This window comes from Dromiciops gliroides, chromosome 3 (assembly GCF_019393635.1).
Source record: "Dromiciops gliroides isolate mDroGli1 chromosome 3, mDroGli1.pri, whole genome shotgun sequence".
Lineage (NCBI taxonomy): Eukaryota > Metazoa > Chordata > Mammalia > Microbiotheria > Microbiotheriidae > Dromiciops > Dromiciops gliroides.
In genome coordinates this window covers 126884979-126899222 of record NC_057863.1, presented here as the reverse complement: position 1 = coordinate 126899222, position 14244 = coordinate 126884979, and the positions used below count along the sequence as shown (strand labels likewise).

Sequence of the window (14244 nt, the reverse complement as noted above, 5' to 3'; positions counted from 1 at the left end):
GTGATATAACTACAAACTTAATGGTGGGGAAATGTGACTGAGAGAGGTCAGTGTTTTTCTGAATCACATTGTTAATCTATAATAATTAACCAATTATTTTGTGATGATAAATGGAGGAAAGATAAGTTAGAGAACCATGACCATGATGTGAATTTCTGTGGGTCAAAGTCTTGCTTTCTTGCTTCCTTACTCTGAAAGTAAAGATGGGGGAGAGAAGTAGGCTGATGATGATCTTGTGGGCAAGTGACTATTCTTAGAGTTTGATAGAGAGGAGATGAAAGCCAGGCATAGACTGACATAAAAATCTGGATTTTAAGAAAGCAGTTTTCAAAGTGTTTTTTGAAAGAATAGGTAGACTCTTATGAGTCTAAAAATTCTAGAAAATTCAGTCCAGGACACATGGGATGTTCTTAAGGTTAAAATTCTGTGTACACAGTGAAAAATTCTGATAAGAAGAAAAATGAAAGAAGATGTCTAAAAAGATGGATCTTGATGTATGAGAAACTCATTGACCAACTTAGATTTTTAAAGACATACAGAAGAGTGTTTTAACAAGTTGGTGGTTTGACTGTACACCGACCACTGAATCAGGAATGATTTTTGCATCAGTAGCTAGTCATTTCCTTAAAAAAAAATCTTTCATTTTCTAATGTTACTTTGTGCTTGTTATGCTCTTTACCTGATTAAAGTATTGATGATATAAAGGGTGAGGCTCCTGGGTAGTCTACATATCTTTGGTTTCTCTCATTTCTGATTTTTTTTCTAGTATACTGTATTTCTTTGTTATCCTTACCTGTTCCCACCTTTGCATTGAAATCATCAAGTATCAGAGTATGCCAATTAAACCAACTAAACAACAGCAGCAACAAATCCTTTGGTTTCTTCTATAGCAAGATCATTAACATTGATATAGTCACGTTTTCCAGTAGAAATACAACTCTTCCCCCCAACCCCCACACCCCGCCCCAACCTTTTTGTCACTGTCACTGCACAAGTAGAAAGTAGCTGCATAGAACTTGGGACCATTTTGTAATTGTTTTTGTTTGTTTCATGAGTTGCCTTGGCTAAAGAAACCACCACCAAATATCTGACCTACTAGTAATGAGCTTTTCCATACTTACGTAGACTGGTCAATTCTCAGAGATCAGACTTGTTCTGTTGCCAACACTATATTTGTAGTCCTAGCCTTGTAGAACCTGCCAGGACTTAGACTCTGCTGGCATGGTCTTTGAGAATCCCATAATACTATGAGGTATTGGGGTAAAACTTTGTGGAGGATCAAAATTATATATATATATATATATATATATATATATATATTTTTTTTTTTTTGGCAGGGCAATGAGGGTTAAGTGACTTTTCCAGGGTTGGTCCCACAGCTAGTAAGTGTCAAGTGTCTGAGGCCAAATTTGAACTCAGGTCCTCCTGAATCCAGGGCCAGTGCCTTATCCACTGCGCCACCCAGCTGCCCCTAGAACAAAATTAGAAGGAATAAAAATGAGGGTAAAGATATGGCCTATAATTGAAACAACTCAATTCTGACTTACTGAGATTGTTATTGATAATGAAAAATAGATAATAAACAGAAGAAAGGAACTAGATACAAACTATAATAAATTTACATAGAAGTTTGACCAATAAGAATCAGTTCCTATAGGGAGACCACAGTTTAAATATGTTTATAGAGGACTGCTTATGAAAGCAGTATCTCATAAAACAGAGAAAAACAGTGGAGAGTAAAAGCAGTTCAATAAAAACTTGGCAAGAGACTCAACTCACCAGTCATCCCAAGGGATGAAAATGGAAAGAAGACAACAAACAGAAGAAACATTTTCCCACTGAAAATGTCTGCAAAGATTTTCATAGCCAACTTTTCACCATCAAGTACAGTCCAAGTGAACTCTACCACATTTGAACTCTAATCATAGTCTCTAATCACAAGACTCTTAAATCTCAGATATGCTTGTCCAGGAGGTAGAAATGGCACTAAAGAAAACAAAGATGGGGAAAGTATCTGGATTAGGTAACTGCTAGAAGACAGCACCATTGTAAGATGTCTAAAGATTGATTCACAAGATATCTTAAGCAAAAAAGAAAGATACTAAAGGCAAGGAAAAAATCTCGGGCTTTACTGGTGCAGGAAAAAGTTAACTGGACAGAATAGCAACAGTTATCAACCTTTAGGCCTGATTTCCTAACTGTATACTCTTGATTAGAACCTTCTGCACCTATTGAGGTCATCCTTAGTAGGATGTTAGTAGGATATGGACAGGATTTTGTAAGTGGTATTCCATAGTTGACTACATATTTACCACGCCATTGAATAAAAGATGTAGAAAAATATAAGGTCCTATTATACTCATTACTTATTGAACATAAAACATAATTCACAGAATCAAAGAATTTGAGAGTTGGAAGGGACCTCAGTCAGTGACCATGTAGTCTAACCCCATGTGAAAGGAGTCTTCATGAAAACATATCTAATAAGCAATCATCTAACCTCTACCTGAAGACCTCCAAGAAGGGGGAACCCACCACTTCTAAAGGTAGCCTATTCCCTATTGTTAGGGAACGTTTTTTTTCTGACTCTTAAATATTCAAATGGATATGTGATCTTGTTGGTTCAGGAGTTCCCTCCGGTGATGCAGATTATAATCCATTTATGCCTGCCCATCCTATATCACTCTGATTTCCTGTTCTCCCACAAGTTTACACAAGATGTCTGTCCAGTGTACTAGAGGTCTCAATCTGCCCCTGTCCACTTGTCATCCCTCTTGCCACATGACCAACCCATCTTCTCTTTCTGCCACACATTTTTTTGATGACATCCTCTGTGCCTATTTTTTTCCTCCCTTTTTAAAAAATTTCTTGTTATATATTGTAGCCTTCTTACATGCACCATGCACTTTTCCATTGCCCTCTCTATGATGCTTATTTGTAGTTTATCAGAATTTATGGTGTTCTAGGTATGCTTTGGCAAACATATAGCTTACTGCTATCCAGCAACAATAGTAAAAATGTTTCTATTGAAAAGATAAACACTTGCTTATATGGGAAGCTTGGGGTCAGTAAGAGTGTTTTGCAATTTCCCCAAAGCAATTCATCCTTTGCTCTTCTTCCTTTTCAACTTTGAGACCAGCTCACTGAATGAGAGAGATATTTTTTGGTGAAAGAGCCTATAAGGTATTGTCTTTTTCTACTGAATTGAATGTTTTTTCTGTAATCAACAAATAAGCACAGTGAGATCTTGTATTCTCTACATCTTTCATTCAGTTGTTCTATGGTATAGATTTGGCCTGTTGTAGAATATTATTTTAGAAAACTTCCTTATTCCTTTCTAATATTCTCATGGAGGATATTTGTAATAGATGTATAGATTACCTGTATATGTATAGATGTAAAACAGTGGGGCGGCCAGGTGGCGCAGTGGATAAAGCACTGGCCCTGGAGTCAGGAGGACCTAAGTTCAAATCCGGCTGCAGACACTTGACACTTACTAGCTGTGTGACCCTGGGCAAGTCACTTAACCCCAATTGCCTCACACAAAAACAAAAACAAAAACAAAAAAAAGATGTAAAACAGGTGTGTAGGTTGGTGGTAACTGATGTTTTCTCATTCATCTTGTTCTGGAATCAGTAAGATCTGAGGGGTTTTTTAACCCCCTATGTGTTTGATATCTTCCCCTCCTTTAGATACTGGATTAATTGGTATCTTTGGTAAAATGGTCCCCCAGTATTTTCACAGTTATATGACTTTCAGCACAGATATCCTCTGTATCAGGGCTTAAACTTTTTCCACTCATGACCCCTTTTCACCCAAGAAATTTTTACATGACCATGGATATATTGGTATATAAAATAGGGTATACATAATCTTTTACTGTTGCCAAGTTTTTTGCAGGCCTCCACATTCAATTATCCCTTTCTGCAGTTTTAAGAAGCTTTTATCTATATCAAGGATTCTTAACCTTTTAAATTTCATGGATCCCTTTGGCAATATGGTAAAATCTATGAATAGAATGTTTTTAAATACATAAGATAAAATACTTAAGATTATAAGGGAAACTAATTATATTATAAGTACATTTATTAAAGTGTTAAAAAAATTTTTTTTACTGACCCTTCCTGAAAGCTATCCATGGACCCCAGGTTAAGAATCCCTGCTTTCTATACATGTTCTATTTTGGCCACTTTTTCCATCCTTGTCCCTCTTCCATGCTTCTTCCTCTTTAGGTACCTTAAGGATGTGATACTGTGGTCCCATTGTCCATAATAGAGATAATTGCAATAATTCTTGCACATTTTCTTTCCCCTTTTCTCTGTTTGCAGTCCTCTGTTTTCATCCCTGAATGCCTTTGGGAAGACTGTGCTTACTTGAATGTCTTGCCACACCTTTATCAGATTTGTTTTATCTTCCACTGAGCTTCTTTCTGCTTTATGAGATGCTTATAGTCGAAGCATATGAATAGAGTAACACTCAAAAGAAGAAATCTAACCTTTCTATGAATAGATGAAAAAATGCTCCATATCACTGATAATTAGAGGAACATAAATCAATTCTGATGTTCTGCCTCACTCATCAGATTGGCAGAGATGGCAAAAAGAAAAGCGACAGATGTCAGGGCTGTGGGAAAACAGGCAAACTCCATTGTTGGTGGAGTTGTGAATTGGTCGGGCCATTCTCAAAAACAGTTTGGAACAATGCTACCAAAGTTACTAAACTATGAATACTCTTTGATTCAGTGATACCACTACTAGGCCTATGCCCCCAAAATATCTGAGAAAGAGGAAAATGTCCTATATTTTATAAAAAATATTTATAGCAGCTCCTTTTTGTCATGGATAATGAACTGGAAACTAAAGGGGGTGCCCCCAAATTTGGTGTAATGTCTGAACAAATTAATGGTATGTGAAATATAAGAAATGATGAAAGGGAAAGTTTCAGGAAAAACCTGGTATTTCTGGGTAGGACCTGACATAGCAATTCTGCTGTAGTGTATGTTTGGTATCAGAACAAATGAGACACAGTCATTTGACAGTTAGACTAAAAGGGAGATTGACATCCCTAGCTAAGGAAGAATATTTGACAAGGATAGGCATTGAGGACATTTCTGAGTTGATTCAGCGGAGTGAAGCCTGTGTTACCCATCATGATTTCACCAGCCAACCTTTTGAGAACCCTCTCCCCTGGTTTCTTGCAGCTTCTGTTCTGTTTCAATTGATAAGGAAGTGGTGTCTACGGAATATCTTTTAAGGAAAAACTTGTCTTACACCTGTGTGGATGAAGGGATTAAAATTGTTGCTCCTACCCACACCTGGGAAGACTTGTATGAACTGATGCAGAGTAAAGTGAACAAAAATAATTCCTATTACTACATTTAAAAATGAACAATTTTCAAACACTTAAAATTCTTATTAGTGTATTGATAAACTTTGTTAGTTTTTAAAAAATAAAAATATTTTATTTTCCAGTTACATGTAAGGATAGTTTTCTTTTTTTCCTTTCTTTTTTCTTTTCTTTCTTTCTTTTTTTTTTTTTGGTGAGGCTATTGGGGTAAGTGACTTACCCAGGGTCACACAGCTAGTAAGTGTTAAGTGTCTGAGGCCGGATTTGAACTCAGGTCCTCCTGACTCCAGGGCCGGTGCTCTATCCATTGTGCCACCTAGCTTCCCCAAGGATAGTTTTCAACATTTGTTTTCATAGGATTTTTAGTTTGCGTTGATAACTTTGATTCCAAAGGAGCAATGGTGAGGAATGCTGGGCATCTCTTGACAGAGATGTCATGATCTAAATATGTAAAACAAGATTTTGTTTTGGACATGTTCAATAGGGATTTCTTTTTTTTGCTTAACTATGGATATTAGTAAACAAGAGTTTTGTTTTTTCTTACTTTCGGGGGAGAAAGGGGCATCAGGGAGAAAAATGTTTGTTAATTGAAAAATAAATAAAATTTAATGTAAAAAGAATACTGCTTATAATTGGCCATTTCATCCTCCTTTGCAAGATTGTATAGGTGAGGTTATATTCTGTTACCTTTAGCAGCCATCTTTGGCAAGTAAATCAAATGTTTGTAGAATCAACTTTCTTGGGTTCTTTTGGTCTCCATGTAGCAATGAGTTATCATTGGTTTACCTTCCAGTTGGTATCAGTGTCATTTCTGTTGTATATCCCTCAATTAAAATTTTTCAATAGCTTAAGTGATTCAGTGTTCCTCTTAATCACACACCATATCTTTTTTTCCTCATTCCTATTTTTTTCTTGTTTATTTATAAATTCTGACCTTAGCTTGATGAGTCTATAGTCTGTGGGGACAAGTAGATGCAAGGATAACACATTCTTTTTTTTAATTAATAAAGTATTTTTTTTTCCATTACATGTAAAGATAGTTCTCATCTTTTGTTTATACAAGCTTTACAATTTCAGATTTTTCTCCTCCCTCCCCTCCCTTCCCCCTCCCCTAGACAGCAGGTAATCTGATAGAGGTTTTATATATACATATATGTATATATGTGTATATATATAAATATATACATATATACACATATTAAAACATACTAACATTGATCCTATTTCTGCATTAGTCATGTTATAAGAGAAAAAAATCAGAGCAACTGATGAAAAACCTCAAAATAGAAAAAAACAGCACCAAAAACAAAAGAATAGTATGGTTCGTTCCAGCATCTGTACTCCACAGTTCTTTCTTTTTTCCTTTGGATTTGGAGATCCTCTTCCATCATGAGTTCCCTGGAACTCTTCTGTACCATCAACACTCAATGTTGATGATACTGTGTACAATGTTCTTCTGGTTCTGCTCATCTCACTCATCATCAGCTCACTCAAGACCCTCCAGGTTTCTCTGAACTGCTCATCATTTCTTACAGCACAATAGTGTTCCATTGTATTCATATACCACAACTTGTCCAGCCATTCCCCAATTGATGGGCACCCCCTCAATTTCCAATTCCTTGCCACCATGTAAAGAGCAGCTATAATATTTTTGTACATGTGGGTCCCTTTCCCCCTTTCCATGATTTCTTGGGAAAAAGACCCCAAAGTGGTATTGCTGGTCAAGAGGCATGCACAGCTTTATTGCCCTTTGGCACAATTCCAATTGCTCTCCAGAATGGTTGGATCAGTTCACAGCTCCACCAACAATGCATTAGTGTTCCAATTTTCCCACAGCTTCTCCAACATTTATTATTTTCCTTTTTTGTCAGTTTAGCCAATCTGATAGGTGTCAGGTGGTACCTCAGAGTTGTTTTAATTTGCATCTCTCTAATCATTAGAGATTTAGAGCATTTTTTCATATGGGAATAGATAGCTTTGGTTTCTTCATCAGAAAACTGCCTGTTCATATCCTTTGAACCATTTCTCAATTGGGGAATGACTTGGATTCTTATAAATTTGATTTAGTTCCCTATATTTTTAGAGATGAGGCCTTTATCAGAAGTACTGGCCATAAAAATTGTTTCCCAGCTTTCTGCCTCCCTTCTAATTTTGGATGCATTGCTTCTGTTTGTACAAAATTTTTTTAATTGAATGTAATCAAAATCATCCATTTTGCATTTTATAATATACCGTATCTCTTGATAACATATTTCTAATAAGTCTTTTTGCGTCTGTTAAAATGTCAGTTTCATTTTTTTATGGTGTTTGGCATTTGCCATATCCAGTAAATACTTCTTTTTTTCTTTTGGAAAAAATTGTTCCATCATATAGAATTGTGAGGCTTCTCTATAAGCTTCAAGTCTTTGGCCTTTCTTATTTCTTTCTCCTAAGCCATACTTTTTTATAGATTTTTCCGCTATCCTTTTTCCCACTTTAGCATTTAAGTCACCAAGTATCAGAGTATATATTGATTTGATTTGCAGAATCTTAGCAAGTTTTTCCATTGAATTTCTCTTTATTCTTCCACTCTAAGCAACTGATCATTTTTACATAAGTTGCAGTTATATTAATGGTGGTTCTTTTTTTCTTTTGCAAATATTTAGAATTAGTGTTATCTATGAAGATCAAATGGCCCATGACATTTAACTTTTGAGCATACAGTACAACCAACTTGAATTCTCTTGTTTGCCTTTGCAAGGTATCTTGCAAATACCTGTGTGTCATCCTTGGAACTTCTTCTTCCTTCAGTTTTCATTTATCACAAGAATACAATGATTTATGTAATTCAGCTCCTCAAGCAAAATGTTTACACATTGGTCAGTGAACAAGAATATCACACTTTAAAGTACCAACAGTCAAATTAAGGTTTTGTTGTGTATGATTCTTAGGACACTGTGCCCCTTTTCCGACTATCCTTCTGTCATCCATATAGAAGCAGAAAAGAGCCTCAAACTGAGGGCCATTTAAAAAATTTTTTTTCTCTATTTTATGGGTTGCTTTGACTAAAAAATTTTCATCAGTAGGTTGCAGATTCCTGGTGATATTCCTCTTGATGATTAGCTAGTTTCTTCCTTGGATCTTTTTTCCTGAAGCTATCTAAAGCCTTTCTGGCCTGGTTGAATCTGCAAGAACTTATGCATTGCTGCCATAAGCTGCAAGAAGAAAGGGTCTCCCTCATGCCATGATGACAATTCAAAATGGAGATTTTTCTGACATCAGGGCTAAATTTGCCTCTGTGATGTTCACTTACTGCTTTCATTTGTTTTCTCAATACTATTTTTTCTTGTTTATTATAAATTCTGCTTTTAACTCTAATGAGTCTATAGCCTGTGCATGGACAGTAGACTTCAAGGATTACTCACATATTTTTAATAAGTATCTACCAAAGGGGCAGCTAGGTGGTGCAGTGGATAAAGCACTGGCCTTGGATTCAGGAGGGCCTGAGTTCAAATCCAGCCTCAGAGACTTGACACTTACTACCTGTGTAACCCTAGGCAAGTCACTTAACCCTCATTGCCCTGCAAAAAAACCCCAAACCCCAAAACCAAAAATAAACAAACAGAAATAAGTATCTACCAAGCTGTACTCTACTAGATTTATACATCATGCTCCAGAAATATCTTCATCTTGGAAGATCACTTCAATCATGGAACTCACACCTCAGAATTACCCTCTATGCCCAGGCCTTGGCCCCTTCCAGAGCCATTTTAGGAGAGTACTCAGGCCACTCATCTCTTCATTTTCCATTAGACTGCACTCCTCTGAACTCCTGCGAGCTTTCACACTGGGTGCCCTCCTCCCTCCCCTTTTTTAGCTTCCTTTTATAGTCTTCATAGTCTTCTCCACTGAAATGTAAGCTTGTAGAGAGCAAGAACTGTCTTTTCTTTTTGCTTGTATTTTAGCATAGTATCTGGCACATGGTAAGCATCCAAAAAATGCTTGTTAACTTGACTTAGTAGTTCTGCCCTTTAGGACTAAGCAGAATAAGTTTTAAAACTTCTATATAGCTGCTCTTCAAATATTGAAAGATGAAGAACATGATAATCCAATCATGTTTCTCAGAGTATCTCTTTTCCAGTATAAATGGTCACAGTTCCTTCAACTCATCTTCATATCAGCTGGCCTCAAGGTCCTTCACCATTCTGGTTTCCCTCCTCTGGACATTCTCCACCTTATCAGTATTCTTATTAAAATACAGTACTGAGAACTTAGCAAATGAGTTCTGATGAGAGTAGGGTATGGTGGGACTATGATTTATTTCCCTATGGAAGCTGTGCTTTTCTTACTGCAGCATAAAATCACATTAGCTTTTTTTGATTGCCACATCACACTTCTTACTCAGCTTGCAGTACATTATTTTTAATTACAAAAAGACATTTGACTTGGTAGAACATAATGTAGCTCTAAAGTTTCTTGTCATCAGTAAAGGAGTATCTATCTCTGTATATGTTAAGCTCAATACCATCCATTTTAATAGATGAAACCAGAAATGACTGTTGAACCAATCTTTTCATAGCAAGTCCAGCATAAAACATGAAGATGTATATTCACCAAAGGTGATTGCCACTATTTTTTTTTTTTTTTGGCGGGGCAATGAGGGTTAAGTGATTTGCCTAGGGTCACACAGCTAGTGTCAAGTATCTGAGGCCAGATTTGAACTCAGGTCCTCCTGAATCCAGGGCCAGTGCTTTATCCACCGTGCCACCTAGCTGCCCCCCTGATTGCCACTATTAAGAGAATATCACAGGGCAGCTAGGTGGCACGGTGGATAAAGCACTGGCCCTGGATTCACGAGGACCTGAGTTCAAATCTGGCCTCAGACACTTGACACTTACTAGCTGTGTGATCCTGGGCAAGTCACTTAACCCTCGTTGCCTCACAAAACAAACAAACAAACAAACAAAGAGAATATCATAGTGTCTGTCCACATGGGAAAGTGACCTCCGTGTGAGTGGTGAGGTTCTAGTTGTAGATAATAATTGTATTTTTAAATTGATCACATCAAACCCCTAGAACATTACAAGGCTCCTTCAGTGATAACTGTTTACTCAAAAAAACTTGCCCCATTAGTCCATAGAGGAAAAATTATATAGTTTTTTTTTAAAAAGGGAAGAGATAAATATGCATATTGTAAGCCAGTGAGTAGAAAAATTAAAGTGTGTTATCAAAGCGATGGTTAGTCAACCTCTAGAAAAGACAGTGGCAAACACAAAGAGCTAGACTAAGTTCTTTTCAGTCAAAGTCAGTAAGCATTTGTTAAGTGCCTACTATGTGCCAGCCCCTGTCTTAAAGGAACTTACTCTGTAATGGAGGAAGAAAACAAAGGAAAGCTGAAAAACAGAGGGAGAGGAAAGTATCAAGCACAGGGGCATGGTGGAGAAGACAAAGTTCAATGAGTACCAGAGAAGTCAAGAAGTACAAAAGAATTGTAGCTAGGTGGAAAATGAGATCCTGTGCATTTCCTGTGGAAAATCAGTTGTTTTCCTCCTTAAATGGAGATCTTTATGGCTCTGTTCTCCAAACAGAGGGGCAGAGGGTATTGGTGAGGTGTGAATAACAAGACTGATTGGAACTTGCAAGATGATAAGATTTCCCAGTGATGAATTTTACTGTAGGCATGGTGAAGAAGCCTAAGAAGTCCAGAGTGAGTGCGTCCAGAGAAGTAAAAAACCAACAAAATAAGTGCAGCCTGTTGAGAAATGTCTGAGGAGTTTTCTTCAAATGATTTCCTTTTTTTATTTGGTTAGTAGACTTATAGGACATTAGAACATTAGAAGGTTGTAGATAAAACCTAGATTTCAGAAAAGCATTTGACAGTCTCTCATGTTATTGTGGACAAGATAAGGGCTAGATGATAGAGGGATTATAAACTGGTTGAATGCTGGGACCCAAAAAGTAGTCATTAATGATTTGATGTTAACTTCAAACATCTCTAGTGGAATGCCCTAGGGATCTGTGGTTGTCAACTGCTGTTTAATAACATTTTTTGTCATTGACCTGGAGAAGGACAAATGAATTTATTATTAGAAAATTTGTAGATGACATAAAAATTCATAGGTTAACATTTAATTACAATCAGGATCCAAAAATAATATTAATAGACTAGAAATTAAAAGGTTTTGATATTATTATGCAAATAGTTTTGACTTCTTGGATCTCCGTGTGGAGAACTGCTAGACTGAATTAGACCAAAACTAGCTGATGAAATATGATAGGGCTAAATGTGGTCTCACAGTTAGGTTAAAAAAAGTCAGCTTCTCAAGAACAAGACGGGGGCTTTATGGGAATCAGCAGTATTATGGCACAGCCAAAAAAAAATCTGATATAATCTTAAACTGCATAGTGAGGCATGGTGTCTCTAACTAGGGAAGTGATAGCCCGACTGTGTGCTTTGCTAGCCTAGTCAGACTGTAACTGGAGTATTTAATTCTGACTACCATATTTAAAGGACATTTAGATTTGGAGAATTGATAGAGGAGTTGACCAGGATTCGTTGGAGGAACTGAGGATGTTGAACCTGGAGGCTGATGGGGATAACAAGAACTGTCTTTAACTATTTGGAAAGCTGTCATGTAGAAGAGATATTAGGCTTGTATTGTTTGGCTCCAGAAAGCAGAACTAGGTGAACAGTAGGTAAAAAGTTGGGGTGGGGGGGCAGCTAGATGGTGCAGTGGTTAAAGCACGGGCCCTGGATTCAGGAGTACCTGAGTTCAAATCCGGCTTCAGACACTTGACACTTACTAGCTGTGTGACCCTGAGCAAGTCACTTAACCCCCATTGCCTATTAAAAAAAAAAGTTGTGGGAAATGAATGGACTATGGCTCATGAGAAAAATCTAAGAGAGCAAGGGAAACAAGTGGAATGGATCACCTCAGAAAGTAGGCTTCTTTCCATATTAGCTGTCTTCAAGGAAAGCCAGATACCAGCTTTCTGGGCATATTATAGAAAGGAATTCTTTATGAAATCTGATTTGGACTAGATAGTGGAGGTACCTTCTGATTTGAGAGATTCTGAGTGGGAACATAAGTAATTAAAGGAGGAGGTATGTAAGGACATATGTCAATCTCTTTCCCTTTCCTCTGGCTTCTATCTTCTGAATTTTACTCTTTGTCATGGAATCTTTTGGGTCCATATGTTTTCTTTGATCACAGTCTACTTCCTGGCTCCCTACCCAGTCAGTTTGTCCATAGTAGGTAATCCAGGTTTATTTCTGTGTCCAGCAAATGCTTGTGTGCCTGTCTATAAACATTAGAAGTTAGTCACTATCTTTATGGACAAAATATATTTAAAATTTTAATCTCAGAACTTGAAGTGACCTCATCATCTAGTCTAACCTGTTCCTGAACAGCTACCTCTGTAATATCTCTTAAGTGATTGTTTGGATATTCATTGATACAGAACTCAGTTTCTGCTGAGGTTCTCTTCTTTCCACTTTTTTAGATAGATATAGTTGTTAGGAAACAATTTAGGAATTAATTTTATCCTGCTTACTTAATAAAACTTTAATTTTTAGAATAAAATTTTACATCAGTTGCAAATTCCAGCACTTTCAGTTAGTTTCTGCTAGCTTCTGAGTTTATTGGCTTTGTCTACTACATATATTTTGAATACTTTTAATCAGTAAGGAATTAGATGATGGTCTCTTTTTTAGTGTTGAGGTATGACTTAAAAAGGCTATAGCCTACTCTTAATACATTAAGCTTTGCATTACATTGGTTACAAAATAGAGTACTGTGATTTATTAAAGTACTACTATCATCATTAGTTCCTAGAAAGGATTTCTCCCTTCTGCTAGTGACTACAGTGACTTTGAGGGACCTTCAGTTTGAGTCTTTTCCCTCCCAACAAGTACCGCTTAATCATCTTCACTATTTGGAAGCAAAAAACAGAAAATATGAATAGCGTCCTTTTATTTCATATTACCTAACACCAGCCACCAACTCCCTCCCTCCTAAATGGCAACAATTACCTTGAAGTATCAAATTTAGTATAAGTTTTGGAGTGACTTGTTTGCTATTGTATTATATAGAAACTTTACTTTTTAAAAAAGTTAAATGATGATCTATTTTTTTTCCTCAGTCTCATTTTATCTCTGCACTGACTGTTGTGTTTGTAAACTCCAAATCACTGTCGTCACTTAAGATTGATGATACACCTGTAGATGATCCATCCCTCAAGGTACTAGTGGCTAACAACAGTGATACACTCAAATTGTTAAAAATGAGCAGTTGTCCTCATGTCTCTCCAGCAGGTATGTTGTATTATATTTTCCTCATTATAGTTTGATTAAAAGTTGTGTGGTATATTAAACCAACAAATTACAAAACTGTACCTTTTGGGGCATAGCAGGTAAACTTGCTCTTGTTCATGAGTCTTTCACATATTTAAAGGCTACTATTCTCTCTCTTTAATCTTTTTTAGATTAAGTATTACAAATTCCTTTAGCCATTCCTTATGAGATGGCTTCTTAACATATTTCCCTTGTTTTTTTGCGAATATGTCAATATCTCTTCTCTGTGATGCCTAGAATTGAACACATTATAGGAGGCCTATTTCTGTGATCTAGGTGTTGTAATTGAATTAAATTTTTAAGTGCTATTTTACACTGCTAGAGTGTCAGCATGCTATCATGGATAGAGAGCTGTCCTCGGAGTCAGAAAGATCTCAAGTTCCACTTCTGACATATCCTGGCAGTGTGTGACCCTGTGTAAATCTCTTAACCTATCAGTGCCCCAAGTAGCTCTCTCAGACTAAAATTGCAGAGCAGGTGCCTCTCTGAATTGAGAGAGGGAGTCTATTAATCAAAAGTTGCTTCTGTCGGTGAAAATCACAGGTCCATTACTGAAAAAAAAGTGA

General features: G+C 36.7%; 1 protein-coding gene across 1 annotated transcript in view; it reads left to right on the top strand.

The window, feature by feature from the left end:
• Positions 1-14244, top strand: part of FBXL3 (F-box and leucine rich repeat protein 3) — a 38919-nt gene that overhangs the window by 18284 nt on the left and 6391 nt on the right. The window contains 1 exon segment of the mRNA XM_043991141.1: positions 13468-13639. Within this exon segment, the coding sequence (XP_043847076.1) occupies positions 13468-13639 (172 nt within the window).